The sequence below is a fragment of the Melampsora larici-populina genome (assembly GCF_000204055.1).
Source record: "Melampsora larici-populina 98AG31 unplaced genomic scaffold MELLAscaffold_65, whole genome shotgun sequence".
NCBI classification, from domain to species: Eukaryota; Fungi; Basidiomycota; class Pucciniomycetes; order Pucciniales; family Melampsoraceae; genus Melampsora; species Melampsora laricis-populina.
This window is the reverse complement of record NW_006768829.1, coordinates 353843-380463: the sequence shown is the minus strand read 5'-3', so window position 1 is coordinate 380463 and position 26621 is coordinate 353843. Positions and strand designations below refer to the sequence as shown.

Here is a 26621-nt window from a genome sequence, read left to right as displayed (position 1 = left end):
ACCACTCAAATCACATTTCCTTGTTCTCTTTCATCGTTTCAACTAAAAAACTCAAACCACATTCACATTCCAATAACTCATACTTCATCCTGTCTATCCCTAAAGCAACAGCACATCGGCTTTCTCACTTGAATATAGGCAAAACCAAAACAAGTATGTCCAATGTCATCCTTTGATCTTACTCAGCTTCTCCATAGACCATCTTTTGTTGATCAGGATCTACACTTCTCAAATTCCAGAATCCCCGATAAGGGAAGATGTCTCAAGGCCCTCAGGCATCCCCGAGAAGCATGGCCATGTCACCCTCGACATTCACTTCGAACAAGCCATCGAGCCCGGCTCCAAGCGCACCCCAAACCTTGACCAGTGCAGTTTTACCAACTGCTGGCGCGGTTCAACCAATCTCTGTGCCCCCGAATCAGAATAACCCGGCGGCTCCTTCAATCATTTCTTCTCACAATTACAGGCCTTTGAATGTTAGAGATGCGTTGAGCTATCTCGATCAAGTCAAGTTGCAATTTCAAGAGCTTCCTGGCGTTTACAATCAGTTTCTAGATATCATGAAGGACTTTAAGACTCAAACGTAAGTCACAACCGATTACCCATAGCCTTAAGATGCTTTCGGCTGAATCCTCTTGTATGCTTCTTAGGATTGATACACCAGGAGTTATCGACGGAGTTTCATCACTTTTTAGAGGCCATCCGGCGCTTATTCAAGGCTTCAACACCTTCTTGCCCCCAGGGTACCGTATCGATGTTTCTCAAGGGGAAGCGTCCACCCATGCGGGGTCGAATTCGGCCTATAACTTGATCACAGTTACTCACCCGATGGGTGTTCAAACTCAGAAGCGCGTGCCTCTTCAAAGCGGAGGAGAGGAGATTGGCTCCCACATCATTCCCGACACCACTGCAGCGCATCCTTCCACAGGTGTTTCGTCTGTCAACTCCATGTCATCCGCTGACAAGTTGACCCGAGATAACGTCAATAGCCTCGCCCTCAACCCATTGCCTCGGACAATGATACCCAACGGCGTCGAGGCCTCGGCATCTACATCTGCTGCCTCTTTAGTCTCTGGCCCGAAGACTAAGCCTGTGACTTTGGACGTGATTGCCACGCATGGCTTGGGAACTGTCCGAACTAACAGCCCCGCCTTATCCAACACGGCTAGCACGGATGCGTCTAAATCCACAGTCAAACCCCTCGAGTTCAATCATGCTATCACTTATGTCAACAAGATCAAAAATCGATATTCGAGCGATCCAAAAACCTACCAGACCTTTTTGGATATTCTACAAACATACCAGAGAGATGCTAAACCTATCCAAGAAGTGAGTCTTCCATCCACAGTATCTCATCACCTTTGATCCGGGGCCTACCTCATAATTGGGTCGGGATTCTTCAGGTCTATGAACAAGTGAATCATCTGTTCCGCGAAGAACCGGACCTCATGGTGGAGTTCATGCAGTTTTTACCTGATACCTCCGGCAATACTAATCCACAGCCACTTAGCAACTCCGAAGGATTGTTGGGTGTTTGTAATTCTGCTGGCGCAACATCTCATGATGGTAAGACTTGAACCTAGGCTCCTCTGCGGCCAAAGGATTGGGATGTGCTGACAGTCGATCATTCATTTTTCATACTCAGATGCAAAGAACTCTTCCCTACAATCAAATCCGAAGCAGAGTAATGTCAGTATCTCCATCTCTGAAGCTCTCCTCAAACTCGCATACTGATGGTGCTCACCAGTCTGATAAGTCTGGTACCGTATCTCAGCAGCCAATACCTAAGAGAAAGCGAAACGGTGCCAACGTGGCTACCAATACCAAGGCGGCAATCTCAGGTGGCGCTCGTACAGCCGTTCTTGAAGCCAACAAGGCCCGCAACGCCAGCTCCGACAGTAATAAAGTCGATACTGCTGTCTCTATTGATCAGAACACACCGAGGGGTACGAAAAGGAAACCGAAGGGTGTCGTCAACCCAGGTGGTGATGCAGCTACTCCCGCTACCTCGACAGCCGGTCTGCCTCCCCCTGGCTTTGCCCCGCCCGGTTACCGATCTATAGGCGAGGCCTATAACGCTACTTTAACATCAAACCGTGCTCTTGTGCGGGAAACGCGACAACCTCGTGAAGCCCCGCAAAATCTAGTCAATGGGAAAGCTCGCAATCCAGTCAACAAGGAATCGCTGACGCCTGATCGAATACCCAAGAGGGTGATTGCTAAGGAGGAGTTACTATTCTTTTATCATGTAAAAACCTATTTTGGCGATCAAACCACCTACATCGAATTTTTGAAAATCATCAACCTCTTCACCCAAGACCTGATCGATCTCAACACATTGGTTTGCAAGATTGGACCTTTTCTGGTCAACTGTCCGGAACTCTTCAACAGGTTCACCGACATCGTCGGTTGGCGAGAGGATCAATCCATGCTACCTATGAAACGTAAAGGAGAGGCCAACGGTTTACCTGAACCAAAAAAGGCTCGCTGTCATCCCACTTTGAACACTCGCCCGGTTCTCTCCGGCTCCGAGGATCCTCCAGAATGCGGACCTAGCTATAGGCAAGTCCCCGAATCGGATGTATCACTAGCTTGCTCGGGAAGAGACGCGCTCTGTTCGGCTGTACTGAATGACAGGTGGGTATGTGCCCCACCCGGCCATTCCATCGACGAGCAATTATTCACGCCACGGCAGACAAATTCTTTCGAGCGGGCTTTGTACCAAGCTGAAGACGAGCGCCACGAATATGACTATCATATCGAAGCCAACGTTCGTACCATTGCCTTACTTGAGCCAATTAATCTCAGGATCCAGCAGATGGAGCCAGAACACCGCGCCGAATACCGGCTGAAGCCCGGATTAGGGGGACAGAGTAAGAGCATCTATCAACGGATAATCAAAAAGATATACGGTAAAGAGCATGGACCTGAGGTCATTCAAGCTCTTCATGAAAATCCTGCTTTAGCAGTTCCAATAGTTTTAGCGAGATTGAAGCAAAAGGACGAGGAATGGAAGAAGGCTCTCAGAGATTGGAATCGCGTGTGGCGTGAGGTGGATGGCAAGAACTATTGGAAAGCTCTAGACCATCAAGGTATAAGCTTCAAGGCTGTTGATAAGAAGATGCTCGGGAATAAAAATTTAGTCAATGAGATTGAACTCATCAAACGTGAACAACAGCAAAAACGGCAGCTAGCCTTGGACCCTTCGATCATCCAACTCTTACCGAAGTATCAGCTAGAGCTCGACCTGAGTGATACTGATGTATTCTACGACGTTCTAAAAATCCTCATCCACTTCCTTGATCATGTGCCCAACTCGGCTGGTCTGGATGATTCACATAAAGATCATATCGAAAGTTTCCTGAAATCGGTTCTCAATAGCTTCTTTGATATTCCAATGGCAGAACTCGAGCGACATCTAACTCCTTTGCCACCGGAGAGAAAGGGACAAGAGAGTGTAAGCGGTTTGAATGGCAAGAATGCAGACGGCGAAGGTCACGAGACGATCGGTTCTGATGGAGATGTCAGTGATCGAGCTGGAAGTCCGACGCAAAACTCGGCTGGAGATGAAGACAAACCCGAATCTTCGAATGGTCGACCCAATAGATCTACCAATGCGTCAGGCAGAAAGAGGGGAAGTACCAAAGATGGACATAGTGGAGTGGGATCAAGTGACCTCCGTAAGAAAGCGATGAAAAATGCTTGCAACAACGCTCCACTTCTAAGTGAGCGGGCATTGGCTCGGCGGTCGGAAGCTAGTCGACATAAAGGCACGACCCCTAGCCATTCGAGAACTGCAACCGAAGAGCCTTCTTCGACTTTGCCACCAGTTTCTCTGCCGGGCGCCAACCCCGGTGCAGATGCTCCTGACTACGATGTGCCGGATGCCCCGGATCAAATTCAAACATCTTCGGTACGAGATGAAGGACCAGAACCTACTCAAGGAAATATCATGGATGTTCTATCCAGTTTTACGTCTAGTACTCATTCCTCTCTTCGTCCACCGCCTATCAATGAAGGTGAGGGCGAGAAGCCATGCAATCCGATCTCTGATGAGCCGCAGGCTTCTACACAACGTCCGATGAATCATCGACCAATAAACCCGCCTCCAAAGCAACGTCGCTATAACTTTTTCACAAATAATGCGTTTTACTGCTTCTTTAGATTATTACACATCATGTACACCAGGTTTTACACACTCAAGAAGGTATCCGAAAACATCCATATGTGCCCAACACCAACAAGCTACCCCAGTTCTTCATCTTCATCTTCCACCTCCGTCAAATCAAAGTTCGAAACATATCTCAACTTATTGACTTGTATTCAAAATTTGAATTGCGGACAATTGGATCAAAGTTCTTTCGAGGATGAATGTCGAAATTTGTTTGGAGTCAAAGGTTATTCAGTCATTACTATTGATAAGTTGTGTCAAGCGCTGGTGAAAGTAGTGAGTGAATCCTCATTATCATCATTTATTTAAGTTCACCCAAGACTGACAATTTGATATGTGTTTTTTGGTGACAAACAGCTTGCGAAGTTGTCCAATGATGGAACTTCGCAAGAAATTCTCAGACTATATGAGACAAACAAACAGTTGGACAGAACTTCAAGAGCTGGTGGCTTGACTGAAGCACAAAGATTGGCCTATCGGAGGTCTGTTGAAGCCTTAACAGGAGGTACTGATACCAAACTATTTCGAATGGAATGGGTATGTCGATCACCTTTGCCTACTATATATCCTGACTGAGCTCATACCATGATTATCTACCATCGCAGCTCTCGCATCTTCAGGCAATGCGAATTCAGTTGGTAGGTGGTGATGACATCAGTCCAGAAGATTATGAAGCGGTCGAAAAAGCTTGGTCAAGTTACATTGAAAGTTATGCGGATATGTCAGTGGATCGTACAATTGGTTTAGGGAATTATGAAATCAAACCTGCTTTTCTTAAACGGTACGTATATTGTTTTGGATTTTGTAGAACAAAATATTTTGTATGATACTGATTCAGATTTTGAGAAAATTGAAATTTTCAGCAATGTCCATTCAGTAAGAAAATCAATTGGAAAAATCGATCCAAAAATGTTTTTAACTCAACCTGGTTTAGGTGTAAGAGTTTGTATGAGAAGTTATAAATTATTCTTTAGTCCAAATACATCAGATCTTTTATTTAGAAAATCAATTAAGTCACATCAAGGAAAACGAATTGAAGGTGAACAAATTGATGGAGAAAAAGAAGATGGAGAAGTTGATGAAGTTAAATCTTTAAATATAGATGAAGAAAGAATTAAAAGATGGGAGAAATGGTTAACGTTAAAAACTTCTAAGTCAACATAATATTTCGTTGGAGTTTTTTTTTTCTAATTCTTGGAAAAGAGTTGTTTTCAGTTTTTTTTGGTTCTTGAATTGACTTATTCTTTTTCAAAAATATTATCATCAGTTATCAGTTATTTGTTATCAATGTAAATTAAATTCATATCATATGTAGTTTGAGAGCATTTGTTTTGAAGTATTTGTATACAAATACAAGTTGTGATGGCATTTTTATGCACTATATAATATCGTATGAATCTCGTCATCCATCTTGATGACTCTTTTCTTTTTCTTTGGAGTTGGTTTCTACATGGAAGAGAGTTGCCGATATAGTGAAGCTTCATACCAAGCTCTTATATTATCATCCCAAGGTCAAAAGCCGGGTTTCATGATTTGTCGGATTATCTCTGGCTGACCTTTCAATTCTTTGTCTAATTCCTAAGCTCTGGTGTGATGTAATCGAAATATCTTGATAGCATGGCCGTTGGCCAACTTTAAGAAGCGCAAAGCTTTTTCAACGAGAAGGTGGCGCAAAGTCAGGCGATCTCCGGATGCTAATACCCGATGTGGTGTACCGACTGATACGGGAGCGTGGTGTGGACGCGTTTGGGGCATTGGGGCTTTTTGAGAAGTTGATCAGTCAGATCAGGTTAATTTGAAAGACATCCAAAGTGGACAACTGAGTCAACACGCATAACGATCGACCAGCTTAACAGTGCATACATACTCAACCCAACGAACCCATCGACCAACTAAAAAGAAATATCATATCCTCATTCAATCATCCTCAATAACCAACTCTCTTCACCAGCATCTTCACATTTTCTGTCAATCTTTTGGATTTTGATCAACTCTACACATCTCTGATTATTCTATACCGAGAAAAGAAGCGTAAAGAAAGAACAAAACTATGTATAACACGCCTGGGGTTGGATCTTCGACTGGTGTCACTCCATCATCTAACCTTGTAAAACAGAAGCGACGTGCGATTCCTGGAAGTAATGCAGCAGGCTCGTCATCGAACCTAAACCGGCACGCCGTTAACGCGCCTATGTCATCACGAAGGAATCGGATGGGAGCAGGAGATGAAGAGGAAAATATGGTCAGGGAACTGAGTGAAGAGCAAAAGATGGAGATCAAGGAAGCTTTTGAACTTTTCGATACTGATAAAGATGGCGCGATTGATTGTAAGTCAACTGATTTGAAGAAGGTCTCCCTCCTCAGTCTGGACAGACTGGAATTTTGCTCACTCGCCTGTTATGATTTCAATCTGGGAATCATATCTCGGTCCTCTTCGCAAGCTGACCCTGTGTATTAATTTTCTTTTTGGAATACGCGTCTGTTGATACAGATCACGAACTGAAGGTCGCAATGAGGGCATTAGGATTCGATTTAAAGAAGCCTGAAGTACTGAAGATTCTAAGAGATCATGATAAACAGGGTCAAGGATTGATCGAATTTGTTGAATTCGATAAAGTTAGTAAGTCTAGAAACCCATTTGTCATTGCCCACTCGTTTCTCGCTTCGATAGTCTCAACCTGGATTATTTTACTGATATTTGTAAATGTTAAAATTTGATTTTGTTTTTCAGTGACAGAAAAGATTCAAGCACGAGATCCAAGAGAAGAAATTCTAAGAGCTTTTAAATTATTTGATACGGATAATAAAGGTAAAATCTCATTACGAGATTTGCGGAAAATATCAAAAGAATTAGGAGAAAATCTAGATGAAGAAGAACTGTGAGTTCCTCACATTTCATTTTTTTCCAAAACTTGATGAAATATTCTATATCCTAATACCATTTATTATTTTTGGGGGGGGCTGCAGTGCAGCAATGATTGAAGAATTTGATCTTGATCAAGATGGTGAAATTAATGAACAAGAGTTTTTTGCTATCATGTCAGATGAACTTTGAGATTGTAATACAAGTTGAATGTGTGATTAGAAAAGAGTCGGATTAAATTAGAATTTCAGATTAACCAATCGGGCATCTTTTTTAGCAGACTCTTCACTTTTCTTTTGCCTAACGAAGGAAGATTCGAAGATCATGAAAAAATGACGTGCATGTGTGCAAAAAACTTGGATTGACTTCATTGTAATGAATATCATTGAAGCTTTACTACTGATGACAAGGATTCCTGGCTATATACTCGGGGTGCAGTTGAATTATTCAAATCTGACAGAATCAATGCAAGGAAGAATGATGAATGCAGCTCTGCTTCAAGATTTTTGGGTAGTAGATTGTTGAGGTGTATGGGTACCATGCCCAATTTGGTACAGATCTGTTGATTTTGTGGTACCTTCAGCCTCCAGTCTCTTGACACAAGTGAAAGGTATCAGTGGACTGCTCATACCAAGTCAAAAGTACATGAATTCACGACTCCTACTGCCAAAAAATGTGAATCAATGTGATGATGTAGACGGAGAGATGAACACTTCAAGTTGTCCATGTTCATATGTATTGTGCAACTCAGAAACCCACCACCTCACACCACAGGAATCAATAGGTTCAGAACTTGATTGAAAGTTGCTGTGACCAGGTTTGCAACTTTCTTCAATCAAAAGTCTTGTTTGCAATGTGTTCACATTAGGTTTGCTGAGCACCCATTTTCACATTCACTATGTCATCTTGCCCTTCAAGTTGCACTTGAAACACTTTAATGTCCCTCTTTATCCTGTATTCATGAACACTTCCATACCCGTCCATTATTAAGGACACTTGCAATGACAAAACCTTTCTCCAAGTCTCAAGGGACTTGTGGATTAGCAAAAAAAGATGAACAGAAATTTGATGTCTATGTAATCACAAAGAGACACTATACAAACCTATTTTCTATGTTGTTTCAGAACATGTCTTTGTGTACTTCAAAAAACAGCCAATCTGAATCAACCACACAATTATCGGTTTCATTAAGTGGGCAATTCAATTGGTGCGGGCACGACCGCAGCGGCATAGTCTAGTACATATAAAAGGTCCAATTTTAGTCTTCGCAAACCTTTTAGGTTGATCACATGAATTCTAGAGTAGGTGCTTTTTGATCTGGATCCTCTGGGGTGATCTAGCACGAAATATTGGCATATCAAGGATCTTGTAGCTCGTATGTAGTGCCACAGGTGTCCGCAGACACCCTTGGTGCCGAAAAAACACTCATCCGAGGGTCTGAGAGATTGTCTTGGGTATCAATTGATAGTGTTCTGCATTATAGGCAAGAGGACTGCGCAGAAGGCCAAGTCTAGATCATAATCAAGCATTGGAGCATATCCCACAATGTAAGATCTTGACTCAAACGTCTCAAAAGAATATAATGTATCTTTTTGTAGCTTTTAGGTGCCTTCTATGTCCATTGATTATTGCTCAAACGTAGCCGAGAACAAAACTGAATGTGTATATGAAGGAGCAAACTTGTAGGGAAACTTGAAGCATGCGGAGATTTCTTAAAAATCAAGATCAGAAGGCACACTTTATGCCCAGATAGGCTCATCTGATGGTCTCAGGAAATGTCTTGGTATCGATTCAAAGCTCTCTTCATCGGAAACGTCGGCCATGAACTTCAACAACAGATAAATTTACCTGCCATGTGGCAAATTGCATAGCAAGCGATAGCCTGAAAAGCTTAAAAGCAGCCTTCTCTTTCTCGTTTCCTTGTGATCCAGCAGGTTACATCCACTCATACCTACCCGGTAAATACTTCTCTTGGGTCCTTTCTGAGAAAAAACACACTCTTATATATTCATTTACTTACCACATATGTTTCTTTCCTTTACTGCAACTGAAAAAGTCTTTGGCTGTCTGCAAGTATTGTTGAAGTCAGTTGCAAGCCACAAAGATTTGTGTGGATCACAGGTAGATTGCCCCTCTTATCATCAATTAATATGTGCTTTGTTTTCTTCTTTTGGTAACAAGATATCTTGAACTTGTACGACCTCTTGATGTGGTGGTTGCTGAAATTATTGTCTTTTCACTAGGAGTCAACCTTGAGCACCCCATCACACTGTTTAACTCTTCAAATTTCTTCTTATTGAAGGTGATCCCATCTGACATTTTCAAACATTCACATATTTGCAAGAATTTACATTTATCCTTCTCCTAAGTTGGTCATATTTGGCAAGTTTTCAAGTATTTTTTGACTGCCGGCTTCAACTGACGAGATCATCCTTCTGAACTAGGCACCACAGTTAACTAATCATGAAGTACGCCCCTGCATGCCTATTGTTGTGGTTACTTGTGTTAGCAAGCATCACATTGGCAAATTTGACATGCAGAGATTGTGGGAGAACAATGACAATTTTTTCTTCCGGAAGATGTCAAGAGAGCATGAGATGTGCTGGTTACCGACACACAAAAAGTAGATGTTATGTGACTAAGACATGCGAACATAATAGTATGGTGACTTGGAGTTGCTCTTCTGGCCACACTCTGAATGAAAGTTCACCCCACCCTCATGGGGAGCAGTGGATCTGCGGTGGGAACCATCATCATACCCCCGGGCCCTAGACCTAACATCAATAAATCAAAAGGTCAACACTTGATAAACCATCCTCAAACTTAAAAACTTATAAGCACCACAAATCCAGGAACAAATCACAAGCAAACCAAAAAAACACCCACATACAGATTTTTCAAATGCTAAAGGTTTCATCATTTTTGGAACATCTGCTGAGAAAACCTTTTATCAAATTTGATTGCATAACTTGAAATCCATTTGATTATTCAAAGTTTACTGTAGGCCGGAGTTCATCAGAGGCAGTGATTTTATCTACAATAGTCCACTTTTTTAGTATTTGAATTCTTAAAATTTCTTTATCTATCTTGTTTCTCTTTAGAAATTCATAAGGTCTATGATTCTTTAACTTGATAAATTTAAATATGTTCATGTGATTCAAGCCTATTGATATGCTTTGGCTGTTAGATTGTAATTTTTTTTTTGCTTATATTTGGAAAGTATGATGGTCACTTTGAGAAGGAATTTGTTGATTCAAAGAATCAAATTGGGAAAAATGGGCCTTGCATTAAAAAAATGTTCATGAATTATCTTTTCATCTTCCACCCACAAAAACCTTCAGCAGCCAAATTTTTGGCATCTGCACTGTCAGGAGGAAACACTCTCCCAATTGGAATAAAGTTTCATTTTTTTGGAACAATTAATTATCATAACACTAAAGGCACAGGTTGTCAGCCCTGGGTACATATACATGTACCCAAAACTAACTTATAATATAGAACTTTCACTTATAAACCTAATTACATGTACATACAACTTATAAAACACATGTAACATGTAATAAAACATATACAAACACCAATTACATATACATATACATTTAAAAACATATGTAACATGTAATAAAACACCAATTACACCTCATAACTCAGTGTCAAGAGTTAAAATGCTTATACTACATAAATTACATAACACGTATATGTAACTATGTAATACTACTAATAATAATAATTAATAATAATCATTAAACCCTAAACCACAGTAATGATACAATCAAATATCACTACAATTAGGTTTGGAGAGGAGAGTATATAAACCCCTCCTCTCTCAGCCTTCAAGAACTTTCCCCCAAGCATTTTATTACACAACTCTTTTAAAGAACCCTTTAAAGTTCAATTGAAGTATATAATCAAGAGTCTTATAATATATAAGACTAGTGATTCACTTCATTTCTTTAAAGAAGTTCCTGACTAGAAGATAAAGTAATTTCATACTTCATCCTTTTTTCTTGGATCCTCTACTTCCCCCAAGTAGAACTCTTTCTCAGGTTAGTGACCTTCCAATAAACCATCAGGTTAGTCACCTTCAGAACAACTACAGGTTAGTGACCTACATCAACTCATAGGTTAGTGTACCTTCAGAACAACTACAGGTTAGTGACCTACATCAACTCCAGGTTAGTGACCTCTTGAATAACTACAAGTTGGTGACTTTATTACAACCAGGTTAGTGACCTCCATATCACTCTTCAATCAGTTACCTTGAAGATTGAAGGGAAGCCTTGGATCCAGCTTCTAACAATCATATTATAATTAAACCCCTCTGAACCTCCTTTTAAGGAGTCATTTAACTGTAGTCTGTCTGGATTTACCCAAACAGACCAGTTCCCCTCTTCCCTTTTCCTCTCTTTTAGCTTATAATTTTATTGTAATACATTATATTTTGAAATATAACCTTGATTATCTAAAATTACCAACCCACCTTGCCATTTTAGTGAGCCCTGAGTATTCTTTTGAATACCCAACCCTCACATTTGGGGGCCTCATCGTGTTGAAACCAAATTCCAACCTCAACTTTTTGCCAAAAGTGTGAGAATTCATAACACTAGACAATCAAAATTTAAGCCAACAACAATCATCTGCTAAATTCACCAACACCTGGAGTATATTTTTTTGAAACACTCCAAAATTATTATCATCCTACACAAACCAGACTGTCATTGAGAATCACACAAATCTCTATACAACTAAACAAACTATAAAAAAAAACACACATCTTGTGGAAGTAAAATTGATTTACCACAACCACTTGTGCTTAATTCACAACATCTTCAAAAAACATTTTTTTTTCTCTCTTTTAGTGTCATCTACTGAAAAGACACCCTGAAATTACTCACTACGAGTACCATCTCTCGAGTAAGTAGCAGTGACAGCCCGAGTGACAAGTGTAAATTTGTCGAGTCGAGTAATTTTTATATACACACTAGTCCGAATTTCGAAAATCCAGATACCCCAATAGACAGTGACTACATACATACCCTCAACAATCACTAACTCAACAACGATTACCATCAAGATAATCTACCAACCTACTGATTAAGATCAGGATAACGAGTTGGAAGAGCAAACGAGAATTAGATCGATTATCAGAAAGAGCGGGGGATTCAGATCAAAATCGAGAAATCCGAACATTCCGATCGGACCAAACAACAAGTCTTCAAAAAAGAAAAGGTACGGCTCACCTCTTTTCTCTAGATTAATCAAGCCACAGATCTCTTTTTTTTTCTTCTCTTTTATTAAATTGAATCAATTGGAATCAAGAGAATCACACTGACGGAAATCACATTACCTTTTCCATCAGAACAAATTGTTCTATTCCAACTTACGACCGCGAACAAGATCTCGAGCGAACCACTTCCTAACGACAAAAGAATACAAACAACAGCCAAGAGATATCAAAAGTGAGTCAGCAAACAATTAATACCGGAAGTGTTGCATAACAGAAGAAGACTGACATACGTCATCTACATAGTGATCGTTTTCGAAAACCTCATCGGAACAGAGGCCGATCAGCGATCTCCTTTGTATAAGAAGACTATCGATCACGACTTGTTTAATTCTTCAGAAAGTCTCTTTCAAACAGACCACTTTTATTTGTTTAACCACTCAATCAAATTCCAAAACCTTTTCAACCTTATCAAAGTTATCTACAAACTGAAAAGTGAATTCATCAGTTTCTTACCTTCTTTCCTTACTATCATCAATAAATCAAGCTTCATTCCGAATACTGATAGAGTATTGTATTTTAATTCATCATCCTTTTTGATTCCTTTTAAAATTTTTTTTTTACTGTAGTGTCCTTCCCACATCTGTTCAATTCGCTTGACTTAGCCAACCACGGTACGCCTCAGCAACAAGCAACCGAAGCGAGTCGTACGCATCAGTCCACTCCGGCTTTACCAGATCAACCAAATTACGACAGATCAGTAGTCGAATTCGAAGACGCTCACGGAAACACGTTGCAAGAACCAATACTGATTGATTCCACAACGAACACACCAGCCCCCGATCCCTTATCGAATATTGAAATCGACTCGCCAGGTTCCAAAGGTACCGCACGAGAACAAGTTCGAGCTGAAGGATCTCCACCAGCAAATTTACTCGTTAATCAACATAGTAAGTATTTCATACCAAATAGATTGATACTTCTCTGTACCCCTTTTGAGTTTGAAAGTGTGTTTTACTAACAAAATCACCAAATCGAATTGCCTCAATCCCATTTTACATCTAGATACTCAAAGCACCAATCCAGGTGGATCGAACCAAGGACAAGGAGCCCAAGTCCAGCGTAAGTGACCATCACTATCTAAATCGTTAATTCGAATCCATCGAATATAAAAATTGACTTGTTTATTATTATTTTTTCTTCTTAATACAATTTCTCTCCTCAAACAATTATCGTATCAGAACCAGGAAACACTCAACCTCAAGAGTATCATCATCAAGGCGATCCAGCCCAAGGACACCATCAACATAGTAAGCCTTAAGTTACTATTGATTAATTGATTTCTTTCTCAAGTTAGTATATACCAACAAAACCAAGGTATTTATAAGGAACTATTGTCTGTTTTATTTCGATCTTCGCATTTAAATCACGAGAACGATCATCAAGGACCTATTCAAGGGCACGTGAACCAAGGTTATCAACAAGGTCAAGGACCAGGTGAATACCGTGAGCAAACTCAACTCCGATTTGCGATTGTAATCAAAATAGTTACTGATCATTTGAATTATTATTTCAATTGTCTTTTTAATTTTTATCACTATTCACACTCCATCCTTTCTACCTATCCATCATTATGTCTAGCAGATCCCAACCACCAAGCCGGGCCAGCTCTGCCAGCACACGAGGCTCAGCAAAGTCGAAACGATCGGTCGAACCCGTATCACGGACAACCCGGCGGACACCAGTGGGCAAACTATTCGACCCACTACCCGCCTCAGGTAAGCCAAACCCTCAACTCGTTGAAAATTTCGCAAAAGAAAATGAAATTAACAAAAAAATTATTTCTTTATTGTCCGAAGACTCAACAGCAACAAGCCGGGTTCTATTACCAACCGAACTACCCTGCCCACCTGCCAGCTCCAGTAGCCCAACACCCACTGGTCCCTTCCCCTCACTACCAAGCTCCAGCGGGCTACCAACCACACCCGTCCCCTGCTCTTCAACGACACCAACCAACTCCGGGTACCAGCCACACCAACAGACCTCCTCCTCCTCCTCCTGCACTGTCTTACCAACAGACAAGGGACGCAGAGGAGGCCCGACTTCGCCAAGCGATCAGCAATCTTAAGCGCGACTTGGACGAAGCAAGAGTTGCAGGCAACAACTCGAACTTCAGGCAAGTATTGGGGATGGCCAAGGAGGCCCACAAGGAGTTGGAAGACTTCCTTGGGGGCAGACGTTACCGTTCGAAGGTCGAACAGATCGCGGGTTACAATCCGTATCGAATCAACCCCCAGACGATGGAAGAATTTGATCAACCAAGACCGGAAGCAGGCCCCTCGAGTCAGCGTCGCAAACGAGCTCGAGAGGAAGAGATCGAGGAACTGGCAGAGACCTCTTCTTGCCTTCTGGACATGATGTTGATGGTCAAGAAGATGAAACAAGAAGAGAAGAAAGATTCAGACAAGAAAGGAAAGGGGAAGGAGAAAGATCAGTAAGTATTCTCCCACCCCCTACATCTTCATTCCATTCCCATCCTTCAGTCCTATATGCTGAAACTCCTTTCACTGGTCCACCTTTAGATAATTCCCCCAATCTTTCATCACCTTCTCTCAAATCATGCAAATCAGAGGAGGATCAGTTAAGCCAATGAAACTCTCAAAGGTTGTTCAACCAATCATATTTAGTTTCAAATTTAAATTCCCAAATTTCTTCTTCAGTTGTGTCTGCTTCCAACTCTCAATTAGATTTAGATGAACTTATTACACGAAAAAGTTATGCAATTTATGAGAAAGTTGAAAATATAAAACCAACTTTGAGTTTACTAAGAAATCAATGTGAGCAAAGTGAGCAAGTGAGACTTCAAGAGTTCAAACTGAGTTGCCAACTACAAAAGACATCTTATGATGATATTATGAAAAATGTCTTAGAATTGAAAGAAGAACTTGTTGAAATTAAAACACTAACTTATGAGTTCAAAAACCAAGAACAACATCAGACAGCCTATGAAGATGTTAAAGTAAAATTTGCAGAATTGAAAGAAAAATTTTCTGAAATCCAAGAAATTAAGCAAATAATTCTTGAAATTAAAAAAGACTCTCAAGATGAGATAAAAGATAAAGGTAAAGGAAAAGAGAAGGAACACATACCTATTTCTGAAATTAAAGAAGCTAGTGCATCCACTTCTAATACAAGTCAAGGCGTTAAGCAAGGAGTAACTGAGATACATAACTCAGAAGTTACTCCAATGTATAGTTTGAATAAGACTCAAGCTTTAGTATTGCAGATTAGAGAGAAACTAAACACCGCATTTGAGGAAGCAACACTATCAGCTTCCCAACAGAATATGATCAAACAGATCACAAACTTAGCCAGCCAGATTGCTACGAGAATCTCTGATAATGAGAAAAAGAATCTTTTAAAATTTAGCGGATATGATAAAAATTTCCAAGACACAATTAATAAAATAAGTCAACAAAGGAATAAAGAAAAACAACAGATCATGGAAACAAGTGATACAATAGTGAGTGATTTAAGTGAAATAAGAAATACAATTAAACAATTGGATATTAAGTTAGATAAACAATTAAGATTACCAATTAAAGACCCGTATAATAAAATTGAAGAATTGCTTACAAAGTTTGGAAAACACAAAAGTCACGTAAGTTCAACAATTGACGAAATCAAAGAAGATACAAATATAAAAAAAAATCGTGAAAACTTAAATGAGCAACAACAACAATTTGAGAGTAGCATGATGAAATCCTATCATGCATTACAAGAAAACATGAAAGATAACCACGAAAAATTAACAAAAGAATTATTAAAACAACAAGAAATACAGATGAAATCTTTTACAGACCAAATGTTGAGACAGCAAGTAATATTAAATCAAAACATATTAGAGAAAAATGTTGAAATACAACATCAACTGACACAAATGGACGACAACGCCAATGCAGCAAGATTGTCAATCATCCAGGAACTTAAACCTGATGTAAGGAATACCAACAATAACAGTCCTATGCCAATGAACCAACCACATCCAAGTATGAGCTATAGACACTCAATTATACCCTTTGAAGAAAATCCACGAGTTGATCCGTCACTTAGAGGAGAAGCTAGGTTTAGGCAAAGCACGGCAGAACCACGAGAAAGAACTGTGAACTACGTAGAACCTATACCAACTAATAGAGATTTTCAGAGCCCAACAATTCGTGAAAGAACAATTGGGAGAGAAGATACACTTCCGCCGTGTGAAAGATCATTTGTAAGAGAAGATACTGCTAGAACAGGTATAACAGAACCTGCCAGGGAAGACAATTTGACTAAAGCTTTGACTAAACTCTGGCCAACAGGAAGAGATTGGAAAAAATTTAGCGGAGACGGTGAATATAATCATAATGATTACATTGACTGGTGTGATGATCTAATTATAACTCTGAAAATGGACCCTCTTGTAGTAGTAAGCCATTTAGCAAGAGCTTTTACCGGCACGGCAGGACAATGGTACATGGACAAACGCAAAACTAAAGGATCAATGACATGGGATGAGTGGAAAGAAGAAATTCACAAAAGGTTTGGGAACAATGTTTGGAAAAATAATATGGAAGAATTATTTATGAAAGACAAATTTGATGCCAATATACACACAGATCCCACAGCTTGGTCTTTGAAACAAAAAAAGAGAATCTCAGCTTTTGATCCAGACTCTTCGGAAGACCGAATAGTGAATAAGATCCTGAATAAAGTTGATGGCGATGCCAGGAATGCAATTAAAAGCCAACTCTCCACACCATACGAATGGGACATGTTTCTGATGGTGTTCAAAGATATTTTTGAAAATACAACCATTATCACTAAGAAAAGATATTTGAATAGACCAAGGAGACCTTTTATTGGCAATAGAGCCACCTTTAAAGATGATAAATTACAAGGTACCTCCAGTACAAGAGTCCAACCAAGTACATCAGAAAGGAAACCTTCCAGAGCATGCCCAAACTGCGGAAGTAAAGATCCAAAACATCAATGGAGAGGATGTAAAGATAAGAAAATAAATGTGATTGAAGAAGACACTGAAGAAAGTGATAATATGAATGACGAGTTTGACTTTCACGGAGGAACTTTCAGGAGACTCAAGTTCAGAAAGTGAAGAAGGAAATCATCAGAATCAACAACAACAGAATGTCTGCATGATTGATACTCATGAGGATAATGAGAAAGACATCAATATATTACAAGCTGAAGCGGATGTACCTCATTCATGGCAAGATGACATGCAGATGGGGAATACAATTGATGCAAGATTATTGAAATCCAAACCAGCAGACGGAATGGCACATACACTAGGCCACCATGCAATGGCTCGAGCATTAGTAAATAATTGTAAAGTACCAATGCTACTAGACAGTGGAGCATCATGCTCAATTGTAGGAAAACATTTTTTGTCTGAAATAATACCAGACTGGCAAGAAAAAATCATGCCCAGTAGTCACGTGAAATTCTCCGGAGTTGGTAGTAAACTGCATGCTTTAGGCGTAATCAGCTTACCTGTGATATTCCCACATGTTAAACAACCAATTAGAATAAATGCTGAATTTGTAGTAATGGAGAATGCAAACAACAAGTACTTCATATTGGGAGCAGAAAACTTGAGCCAATATGGGTTTGATATATTTCATAGTAAAGAGCGGTATTTTACTATTGGAAATAATAACAAAAGCATTAAGTTTGCTTTAATGCAGCATAAAGAAATTTTATCAATTAAACCCGAGATTACAATGGAATCTCTGACAAATGAAAATATAAAACAACTTAGAGAAAAAATATTGGAAGCTGAGTTTGGACCCAATCTAACTCACAGTCAAAAAGAAGATATAATTCAGATGGTAATTAAATACAAAGATCAGTTTGGTTTAGGAAAGCAACCACTAGGAGTTATTAAAAACCATCCAGTGAAAATAGAACTCACAATAGATAAACCTTACCCTCCTATTTTAAGGAAAGGTGCGTATCCAGCTAGCCCAAGAAGTAGGAAAGAAATAGAGAAACATATTGAAGAACTACTTAGTATGGGCGTAATACGGAAAGTAGGTAGTGATGAAGAAGTTGATATAACATCACCTGTTCTGATAGCATGGCATAATGATAAATCCAGACTCTGTGGGGATTTTCGTGCTCTCAATCAATACACCAAGCCTGACAGATATCCTTTGCCAAGAATAGATCAATCCTTGACTAACCTATTCAATGCAAAACATATCACTCTGATGGATATAATGAAGGGGTTCCATCAGAACATTGTAGAAATATGTAGCAGGAAATACCTCAGAATCATTTGCCATTTAGGAATCTTTGAATATATCAGGATGCCTTTTGGAATAAAAAATGCTCCAGCTTTCTTTCAAAGGATGATGGATACGGAATTTTCAAAAGAATTGAGAGAAGGATGGCTCAAAGTCTATATTTATGGGATACAAAGTTGAATCCGGGAACGGTCCCGGATTTTTTCCCAAATTTCCAAATTTCCAAATCGAGTTGAAATTTGGGAAAAAAGAGGTGTAATGGCCGATGGAGCGACCGGGGATTCAAAGTTAAAAAAATCCGGATTTTTCCCCAATATCCAAACTACCGCTAAAAACGGTATATGGAAATTTGGGAAAAAATCCGGGACCGTTCCCAGATTCAACTTTGTATCCCATAATTGATGACATCATAGTTTTTCATACTACATGGGAAGAGCACCTAGAAGCAATGGAGAAAGTATTGCTCAGAGCTAAAGACATGGGTATGACTATATCTTTAAAGAAATGCCATTTTGGTTTTGAAGAATGTAAAGCCCTAGGTCATCGTGTATCAGGACTATGGGTAGCAGTAGACCAAAACTCTGTAGCAGCAGTCCTACAAAAACCTTGTCCAAAAGATAAACAAGAACTAAGTTCATTCTTAGGATTTACAAGCTACTACAGAGCTCACATTCCAAACTTTGGAATCATTACTCGTAGCCTCTACAAACTTTACGCTAAAGGCGTAGTATTTGAAATGACCAAAGAAAGAATTGATGCAGTAAATAAGATAAAACAAATACTTACAACTGCACCAATCTTGTTTCATCCTGATTTTGAGAAACCTTTTAAACTTTACGTTGATGCATCAATTGAAGGTTTAGGGGCAGCACTCCATCAAACACAAATAATTGACGGAAAACCAAAGGAAGGCCCAATTGTTTTTATATCTAGAAAAATGACAGATACTGAAAGTAGATATTCTTCTCCCCAGCTAGAAGCTTTAGCACTAGTTTGGGCATTAGAAAAGCTACACTACTACCTTGACGGCAGCTACTTTGAAGTAATAACAGATTGCACTGGAGTAAGGTCTCTGACAAATCTCAAATCTCCAAGTAGACACATGTTGAGATGGATGATGGCAATACAAGAGTATAAACCATTCATGAAAATTACTCATAGACCAGGAAAATTCCACAATAACGCCGATGGACTAAGTAGAATGGCATTGCCAAATGATTCTAGCAACCCAGCATGGGAACCTGAGGAAATGGAAAGAGACATTCCCGTAATGGGAATCAGCTTGTGTGAATTGTCTGAAGAATTTTTTGATGAAGTAAAAGCTAGCTACCAGAAGAATAGTAACACAGCTAAACTGACCAGAATATTGTCTGCGCAGCATACTGATTTGAGCCTGACAAGCACACTTGAGCAACCTTGGAAGGATGGACTAGCTCAAGGAAAAATTTCACTTGAATCTGACCTACTATATTTCAGAGAGAAACATACTGCAAATTTAGTAATAATAAATGCAGAACACATTCAACAAACATTGCATGTATGCCATGATGAGTTTATGTCAGGACATCTCTCAGAAGACCGGACAGTAGACAGAATCAAGAGCACAGCTTGGTGGCCAAATTGGAGACAAGACGTTGAAGAATATGTGAAGACTTGCGAAAGATGCCAGAAAGCAAATAAAGCCACAGGAAAAAGATTTGGTCTACTTCAAAGAATAGAAGAACCAGCATATGCATGGGAAGTTATTAACATGGACTTTGTTACTGGTCTTCCACCATCATTGATTAACAATTACAATTGTGTACTAGTCATTGTGGACAGATTTTCAAAGAGAACAAGGTTTTTACCATGCTACAAAGAAGCAACAGCAATGGATATTGCATTACTATTCTGGGAAAGAATAATCAGTGACGTAGGATTACCACGAATAATCATCAGTGACAGAGATCCAAAGTTTACTTCTGAATTCTGGAAAAGTCTGCATGCACTTATTGGAACAACATTAGCCCTTTCCACTGCGTACCATCCACAGACTGATGGTCTCAGTGAAAAAAATATTAGTACCTTAACTGAGATTATTAGGAGGTATTGCACAGAAGGACTCTGTTACACAGACAAAGACGGACACACACATGACTGGCATACATTGCTACCAGCTTTAGAATTAGCATATAATAGCAGTATACATAGCACGACAGGGAAGAAACCTTTTGAAGTAGAAAGAGGCTATTGTCCTAGATTACCAAAAGACCAAATAAAAAATAAAAATGTTGAATTTCATCCAACTTCCTTGAGTTTCTTTGATATGCTTGGTAAAGCAAGAGCTAGAGCAGCGCAATGTATTGAAGATTCCGTGACTTACAATCAAGAAAGATGGAATAAAACACATAAAGAACCTAAGTTTGTAGTAGGAGACCAAGTTCTACTCTCCACCACAAACTTTACTAATCTTCAAGGACCTAAGAAACTTCAAGACCAATTTGTTGGACCTTTTGTGATACTCAAATTCCATGGAAGCAATGCGGTAGAAGTAGCATTGACAGAGGAATTTGGGAGAAAACACCCAGTATTCCCAATTTAACTAATAAAAAAATTTCATGCTTCAGATAAGAGCAAATTCCCTGACAGGGAAATACCCAAGAAAACCCCTATCAGGTTTGAAACTGACGGAGAAAAGATTTTCTCACATATCATAAAGCAAAGGGAAATACAAATCAATGGTAAATCTTCAACACTTTATCTTGTAAGATACAAAAACAGAAGTGCAGATGAAGATGAGTGGCTTCCAGCTGATAAAGTACCCAATGGCAAAACAACGTTGAGAGACTTCAGAGCACAAAAAAGAGCTCATAAACCTTCTGAAAAGAAGTAATGACCTCCTTTGAGGGTGGGGAATGTCAGCCCTGGGTACATATACATGTACCCAAAACTAACTTATAATATAGAACTTTCACTTATAAACCTAATTACATGTACATACAACTTATAAAACACATGTAACATGTAATAAAACATATACAAACACCAATTACATATACATATACATTTAAAAACATATGTAACATGTAATGAAACACCAATTACACCTCATAACTCAGTGTCAATGTTATGATATTTAACTGCTCTCGACTTTTTCTTGACAAGTCTTGTTGGTCAAGGACTTCCGGTTTTGGTATTACAAATCAAGAAGAAGAAAAGTATGAATCAAATCAAAATTTTATATTAAAACGAAAATCAAATTAAATCAAATTAAAAGAAGAAGTGTACGGTTATAGGAGTGGAAGGTTATGAGAAAGAGAGTGTTAAGACAGATTGGTTTTCATTTAGTGTGTTTCGGGAATAAGTCATTTGTGACTTGAGAATTTCTTTTCTTTTCTGTTAGTTGTCCAATTTGAATATTACGTGTCTTGCTCCTCTTATATAGTAGCCTATGTTCGTCACTCAGATTCTTTTCCCCATCGAAAAGAATCTGTAAGTGCTTTTACTCATATCTATCAACTACCTCTATTTCTAACTAAAGTCATTACATATCCTTTAGATTCACAAGTTTTACTCATTATACTTTATTTGACCGTACTGTGTTTTGCCTGTTGCATTGCACAGATTTGTTTTTATTTTTTCTTACTTCTCTTTTATCTTTTTCATTACTAATTGTGTGTGTTGCGATAGGTTTGTCTCACTTTCTCTGAGCAGCTCGTAGTAGCTTTTTAGTGGCTTGTTGCCTTACTCACGACTGCCTGATTACCCCAGGTATGCATAGCTTAATGATCGAAAAGAATCTATTCACGAGTTTTACTCATTATACTTTATTTGACCGTACTCTGTTTTGCCTGTTGCATTGCACAGGTTTGTCTCACTTTCTCTGAGCAGCTCGTAGTAGCTTTTTAGTGGCTTGTTGCCTTACTCACGACTGCCTGATTACCCCAGGTTTGTCTCACTTTCTCTGAGCAGCTCGTAGTAGCTTTTTAGTGGCTTGTTGCCTTACTCAGGACTGCCTGATTACCCCAGGTTAAACCTTCATTGCGGCAACGCCACTTTTAGCTAATAAGAGCTTTCAGTTCAGATCTTCACAGTCAAGAGTTAAAATGCTTATACTACATAAATTACATAACACGTATATGTAACTATGTAATACTAATAATAATAATAATTAATAATAATCATTAAACCCTAAACCACAGTAATGATACAATCAAATATCACTACAATTAGGTTTGGAGAGGAGAGTATATAAACCCCTCCTCTCTCAGCCTTCAAGAACTTTCCCCCAAGCATTTTATTACACAACTCTTTTAAAGAACCCTTTAAAGTTCAATTGAAGTATATAATCAAGAGTCTTATAATATATAAGACTAGTGATTCACTTCATTTCTTTAGGCCGTTGCTATTTGCAGCCCACAAGAAAACCATGTAGGCGCTGGCCAAATTACGCCTACATGGGTGTTTCCCACGAAGAAGCGCCTACATTTATGATGTAGGCGCTGGAAACCATCCAAAATGACGCCTACATGGGTTTTTTAACATGTAGGCGTCATTTGGTTACGCCTACATTCAAAAAATGGAATGTAGGCGCTATTTTCGAGCGCCTACATGGGAAATCCAATGTAGGCGCTCAAAATTTATGCCTACATTTTTAAAAATGAGCGCATACATTCAATTTTTGCGCTCAAATAAGCGCCTACATGCAGTCCTGCATATGTAGGGGCTACAAATCCGGCAACTACAACTCCAGACTGGTCTGAAGGGTAATGGAGAACAATTTTCAAGTCAAAATGAAAGTATTGGAAGACGGAAAAAGCAGCTTGGACTCAAAATGAGTGTATCGGAAGATGGATAAAGCAGTTTGGAGTCAAAATCAGTGTATCAGAAGACGGAAAAGTCACTCCGGAGTCAAAATGGGTGTATCAGAAGACGGAAAAAGTAGTAAATTATTTCAACTCTGAAATCAGTTTGGAGTCAAAATGAGTGTATCAGAAGCGGAAAAAGAAGTAAATTATTTCAACTCTGAACTGCTATTTACGTCTTCTGATACGCTCACTTCAGAGTTGAAAAGAGCATATTCATCTTCCAATACGCTTAACTGCTTTTTCTGTCTTCCAAAACACTCATTTCAACTCCAAGCTGCTTTTTCCATCTTCTGATACACTCATTTCAACTCCGAACTGCTCTTTCCGTCTTCCAATACTCTCATTTTAACTTGAAACTTCTTCTTCATTAGCCGTCAGACCAGTCTGGAGTTGTAGGTGTTGGATTTGGAGCGCTTACATATGCAAGACTGCATGTGGGCGCTTATTTGAGCTGAAAATTGAATGTAGGCGCTCAAAAATAGCGCCTACATTTCAAATTAGATATGTAGGTGCTTGAAAATTACGCCTACATTCTGAAATTTTGAATGTAGGCGTAACCAAATGACGCCTACATGGGTTGTTTATCATGTAGGCGTCATTTTAGATGGTTTTCAGCGCCTACATCATAAATGTAGGCACTTTTTTGTGGGAAACACCCATGTAGGCGCTGTTTTGGCAGCGCCTACATGGTTTTCTTGTGGGCTGCAAATAGCAATGGCCTTTCTTTAAAGAAGTTCCTGACTAGAAGATAAAGTAATTTCATACTTCATCCTTTTTTCTTGGATCCTCTACTTCCCCCAAGTAGAACTCTTTCTCAGGTTAGTGACCTTCCAATAAACCATCAGGTTAGTCACCTTCAGAACAACTACAGGTTAGTGACCTACATCAACTCATAGGTTAGTGTACCTTCAGAACAACTACAGGTTAGTGACCTACATCAACTCCAGGTTAGTGACCTCTTGAATAACTACAAGTTGGTGACTTTATTACAACCAGGTTAGTGACCTCCATATCACTCTTCAATCAGTTACCTTGAAGATTGAAGGGAAGCCTTGGATCCAGCTTCTAACAATCATATTATAATTAAACCCCTCTGAACCTCCTTTTAAGGAGTCATTTAACTGTAGTCTGTCTGGATTTACCCAAACAGACCAGTTCCCCTCTTCCCTTTTCCTCTCTTTTAGCTTATAATTTTATTGTAATACATTATATTTTGAAATATAACCTTGATTATCTAAAATTACCAACCCACCTTGCCATTTTAGTGAGCCCTGAGTATTCTTTTGAATACCCAACCCTCACACAGGTTGTGGGCGCACTCATATTTTTGTAGGCACGTTTTGTTTTGGTTTTTTTGTACCTAGGCGCCCTTTGGCGCACCAGGCGTGTTTTCTTACAAAAATATTGCTGAAGGCCAAAAAGATTGAAATGTCTACACCTGTTCCCATTAGTTAAGTATGGCAATAATTATTAACAGTTGAAAGAGATTCACATATTGCCAAATTTCAAGTTTGTGCCTGCTTCAAATTCCCCAGGCAGAAATAGTTTGGGACAATTTCAATCTAGCCATAAAGCATGTGCAAAGATTTGTACAACAGAATTTTGCTCTATCTCTGAAGGTTGAAGGCAAAAAAGGCAATAACAGAGTTGTTGATGAGATAGTAAAAATAATAACATGGAGTTGAGGATGGTTGGCATGCTGAAAGATGATAAATAAAACATGGCCAATCAATGGATTGTAGACAAGCTGTGTTGACCAGATGATAACAAAAATGCTGACAAACAAGATGGCCTTTTGTTGGCCAAAAATAAGCATAGGCAAGGTAAACATTGAGGCAACAGTGGCTTGAAAAGCACCTACCCTACAAGCAAAGTTATGTAAAAGCATCATTGAAAGCACTGCAAAATTAACAAAGAACATCAAGACAAAAAGGACACTGTTTTTAGACAGAAAAAAACAAAACCAAAGGGCTAAAACGTGATTGGGTTGAACTTTTGATCAAAATAAAGAAAAACACAAAAAACATAGAGCATAATTGGGTGAACAAAAGAACCTTAGTTCAACTGAATGCACCCATGATCAATTTCAGTATTGTCCAAAGCCATCAAGTTTCAAAGAGACTTGACAAAAGCCACAGAACATGAGGAGATTTGGTGTGGTAAATGCACCCAGGAACAATGATAGCATTGTTCAAGACTCCAATTGAGATGGAAAATAGACTTTCTTGGAAAATAAAGTAATTGGGAAAATATCAGGAAGGAAACCCAAACATGGACCTTTTTATAAAACAGTGTTGAATCAATGGATTCACAAACAAAACAAAATTGAAGAAATTTACAACAAATGGGAATTAGTACATATACCCAGACCAGAAAACGGGCAACAGGACTTGGCTCTGCAAATCTTTGATAATTATATTCATTACAAAAGACTTGATTTTACTGTTTGGGAATAATTTAGCTTTCAAGATCAAATTTGGTGTCACAGATTTTTCACAACTAGAGAACATGCAGGCATGCTCACCACAGTTTTTTGGTCCCACGACTTATCCGCACCTGCTCAAATTTAATGAAACATGATTTGCTCTCATGTCCCAATGAATACAATCCATCAAAAGTAATAAACTTAAACCAGTACAAATTGCAGCAGCTTGCCATGTGTGACAGAAATCCAAGGCTTCCTGAAGTCCAGATGTAGTGAGTTTTGACCTCAATGATTGGGGAAGATCAGAAAAATCAGGAGATGTACAGCAGTGCAAGACTTGAGATTTAGGTTGTGCTGCATGTAAATGGAGGCAAAGACAAAGATGCCAAAACAGAGATGGAAAACAGAGCATTTGTTAAAAAATTGAAAACAGTAAAAGAGGCTGATTTCTATATTGAATCAAGTAAGCAGTTGAATAATAGAATTTAACTAGCCAAATTGGGCGGCGGGCGCCGCAGTCATCATATGGGCTCTACTGGACTCAATCCACATAGGATTCTTTTTCAAAGACCTCTCCAGCAGGAAAGCTTTGTTAGAAGTTGTTTGTAGGTGAATGCAGCAGAATCACAGTGCCTGTGGAGGGCGCCTTCAAAAGTACAAAGGCAAGCCTTTGTACTTGCTGGAGCCCCAGGGCCAGACATCAGGGGCTCTCTCCATGGGCACTGTGAATGTATCTCATAACCTGTTGGACATCACGGTAGCAATTTTGACTAACAAAGTAGAAAT

The 26621-nt window shown here is 39.2% G+C and overlaps 3 protein-coding genes across 3 annotated transcripts; all 3 read left to right on the top strand.

Annotated features, from left to right (window-relative positions):
• Positions 1-290: 290 nt before the first annotated feature.
• MELLADRAFT_94093 (uncharacterized protein) lies at positions 291-5335 on the top strand (the record flags this gene model as incomplete). Its single annotated transcript, XM_007416863.1, has 10 exons — positions 291-583; positions 651-1329; positions 1404-1566; positions 1646-1689; positions 1757-3370; positions 3486-3656; positions 3731-4447; positions 4529-4708; positions 4777-4952; positions 5035-5335. 10 exons carry the CDS (start codon positions 291-293, stop codon positions 5333-5335), a joined length of 4338 nt encoding a protein of 1445 aa, XP_007416925.1.
• Positions 5336-6362: 1027 nt separating this feature from the next.
• MELLADRAFT_40080 (uncharacterized protein) lies at positions 6363-7226 on the top strand (the record flags this gene model as incomplete). The annotated part of the gene is made up of 4 exons (XM_007416826.1): positions 6363-6498; positions 6663-6791; positions 6903-7050; positions 7139-7226. The coding sequence occupies 4 exons, from the start codon at positions 6363-6365 to the stop codon at positions 7224-7226; spliced, it is 501 nt and encodes a 166-aa protein (XP_007416888.1).
• A 2271-nt stretch (positions 7227-9497) lies between these two features.
• MELLADRAFT_123531 (uncharacterized protein) lies at positions 9498-9806 on the top strand (the record flags this gene model as incomplete). Its single annotated transcript, XM_007416885.1, has 1 exon — positions 9498-9806. One exon carries the CDS (start codon positions 9498-9500, stop codon positions 9804-9806), a length of 309 nt encoding a protein of 102 aa, XP_007416947.1.
• Positions 9807-26621: the final 16815 nt, after the last annotated feature.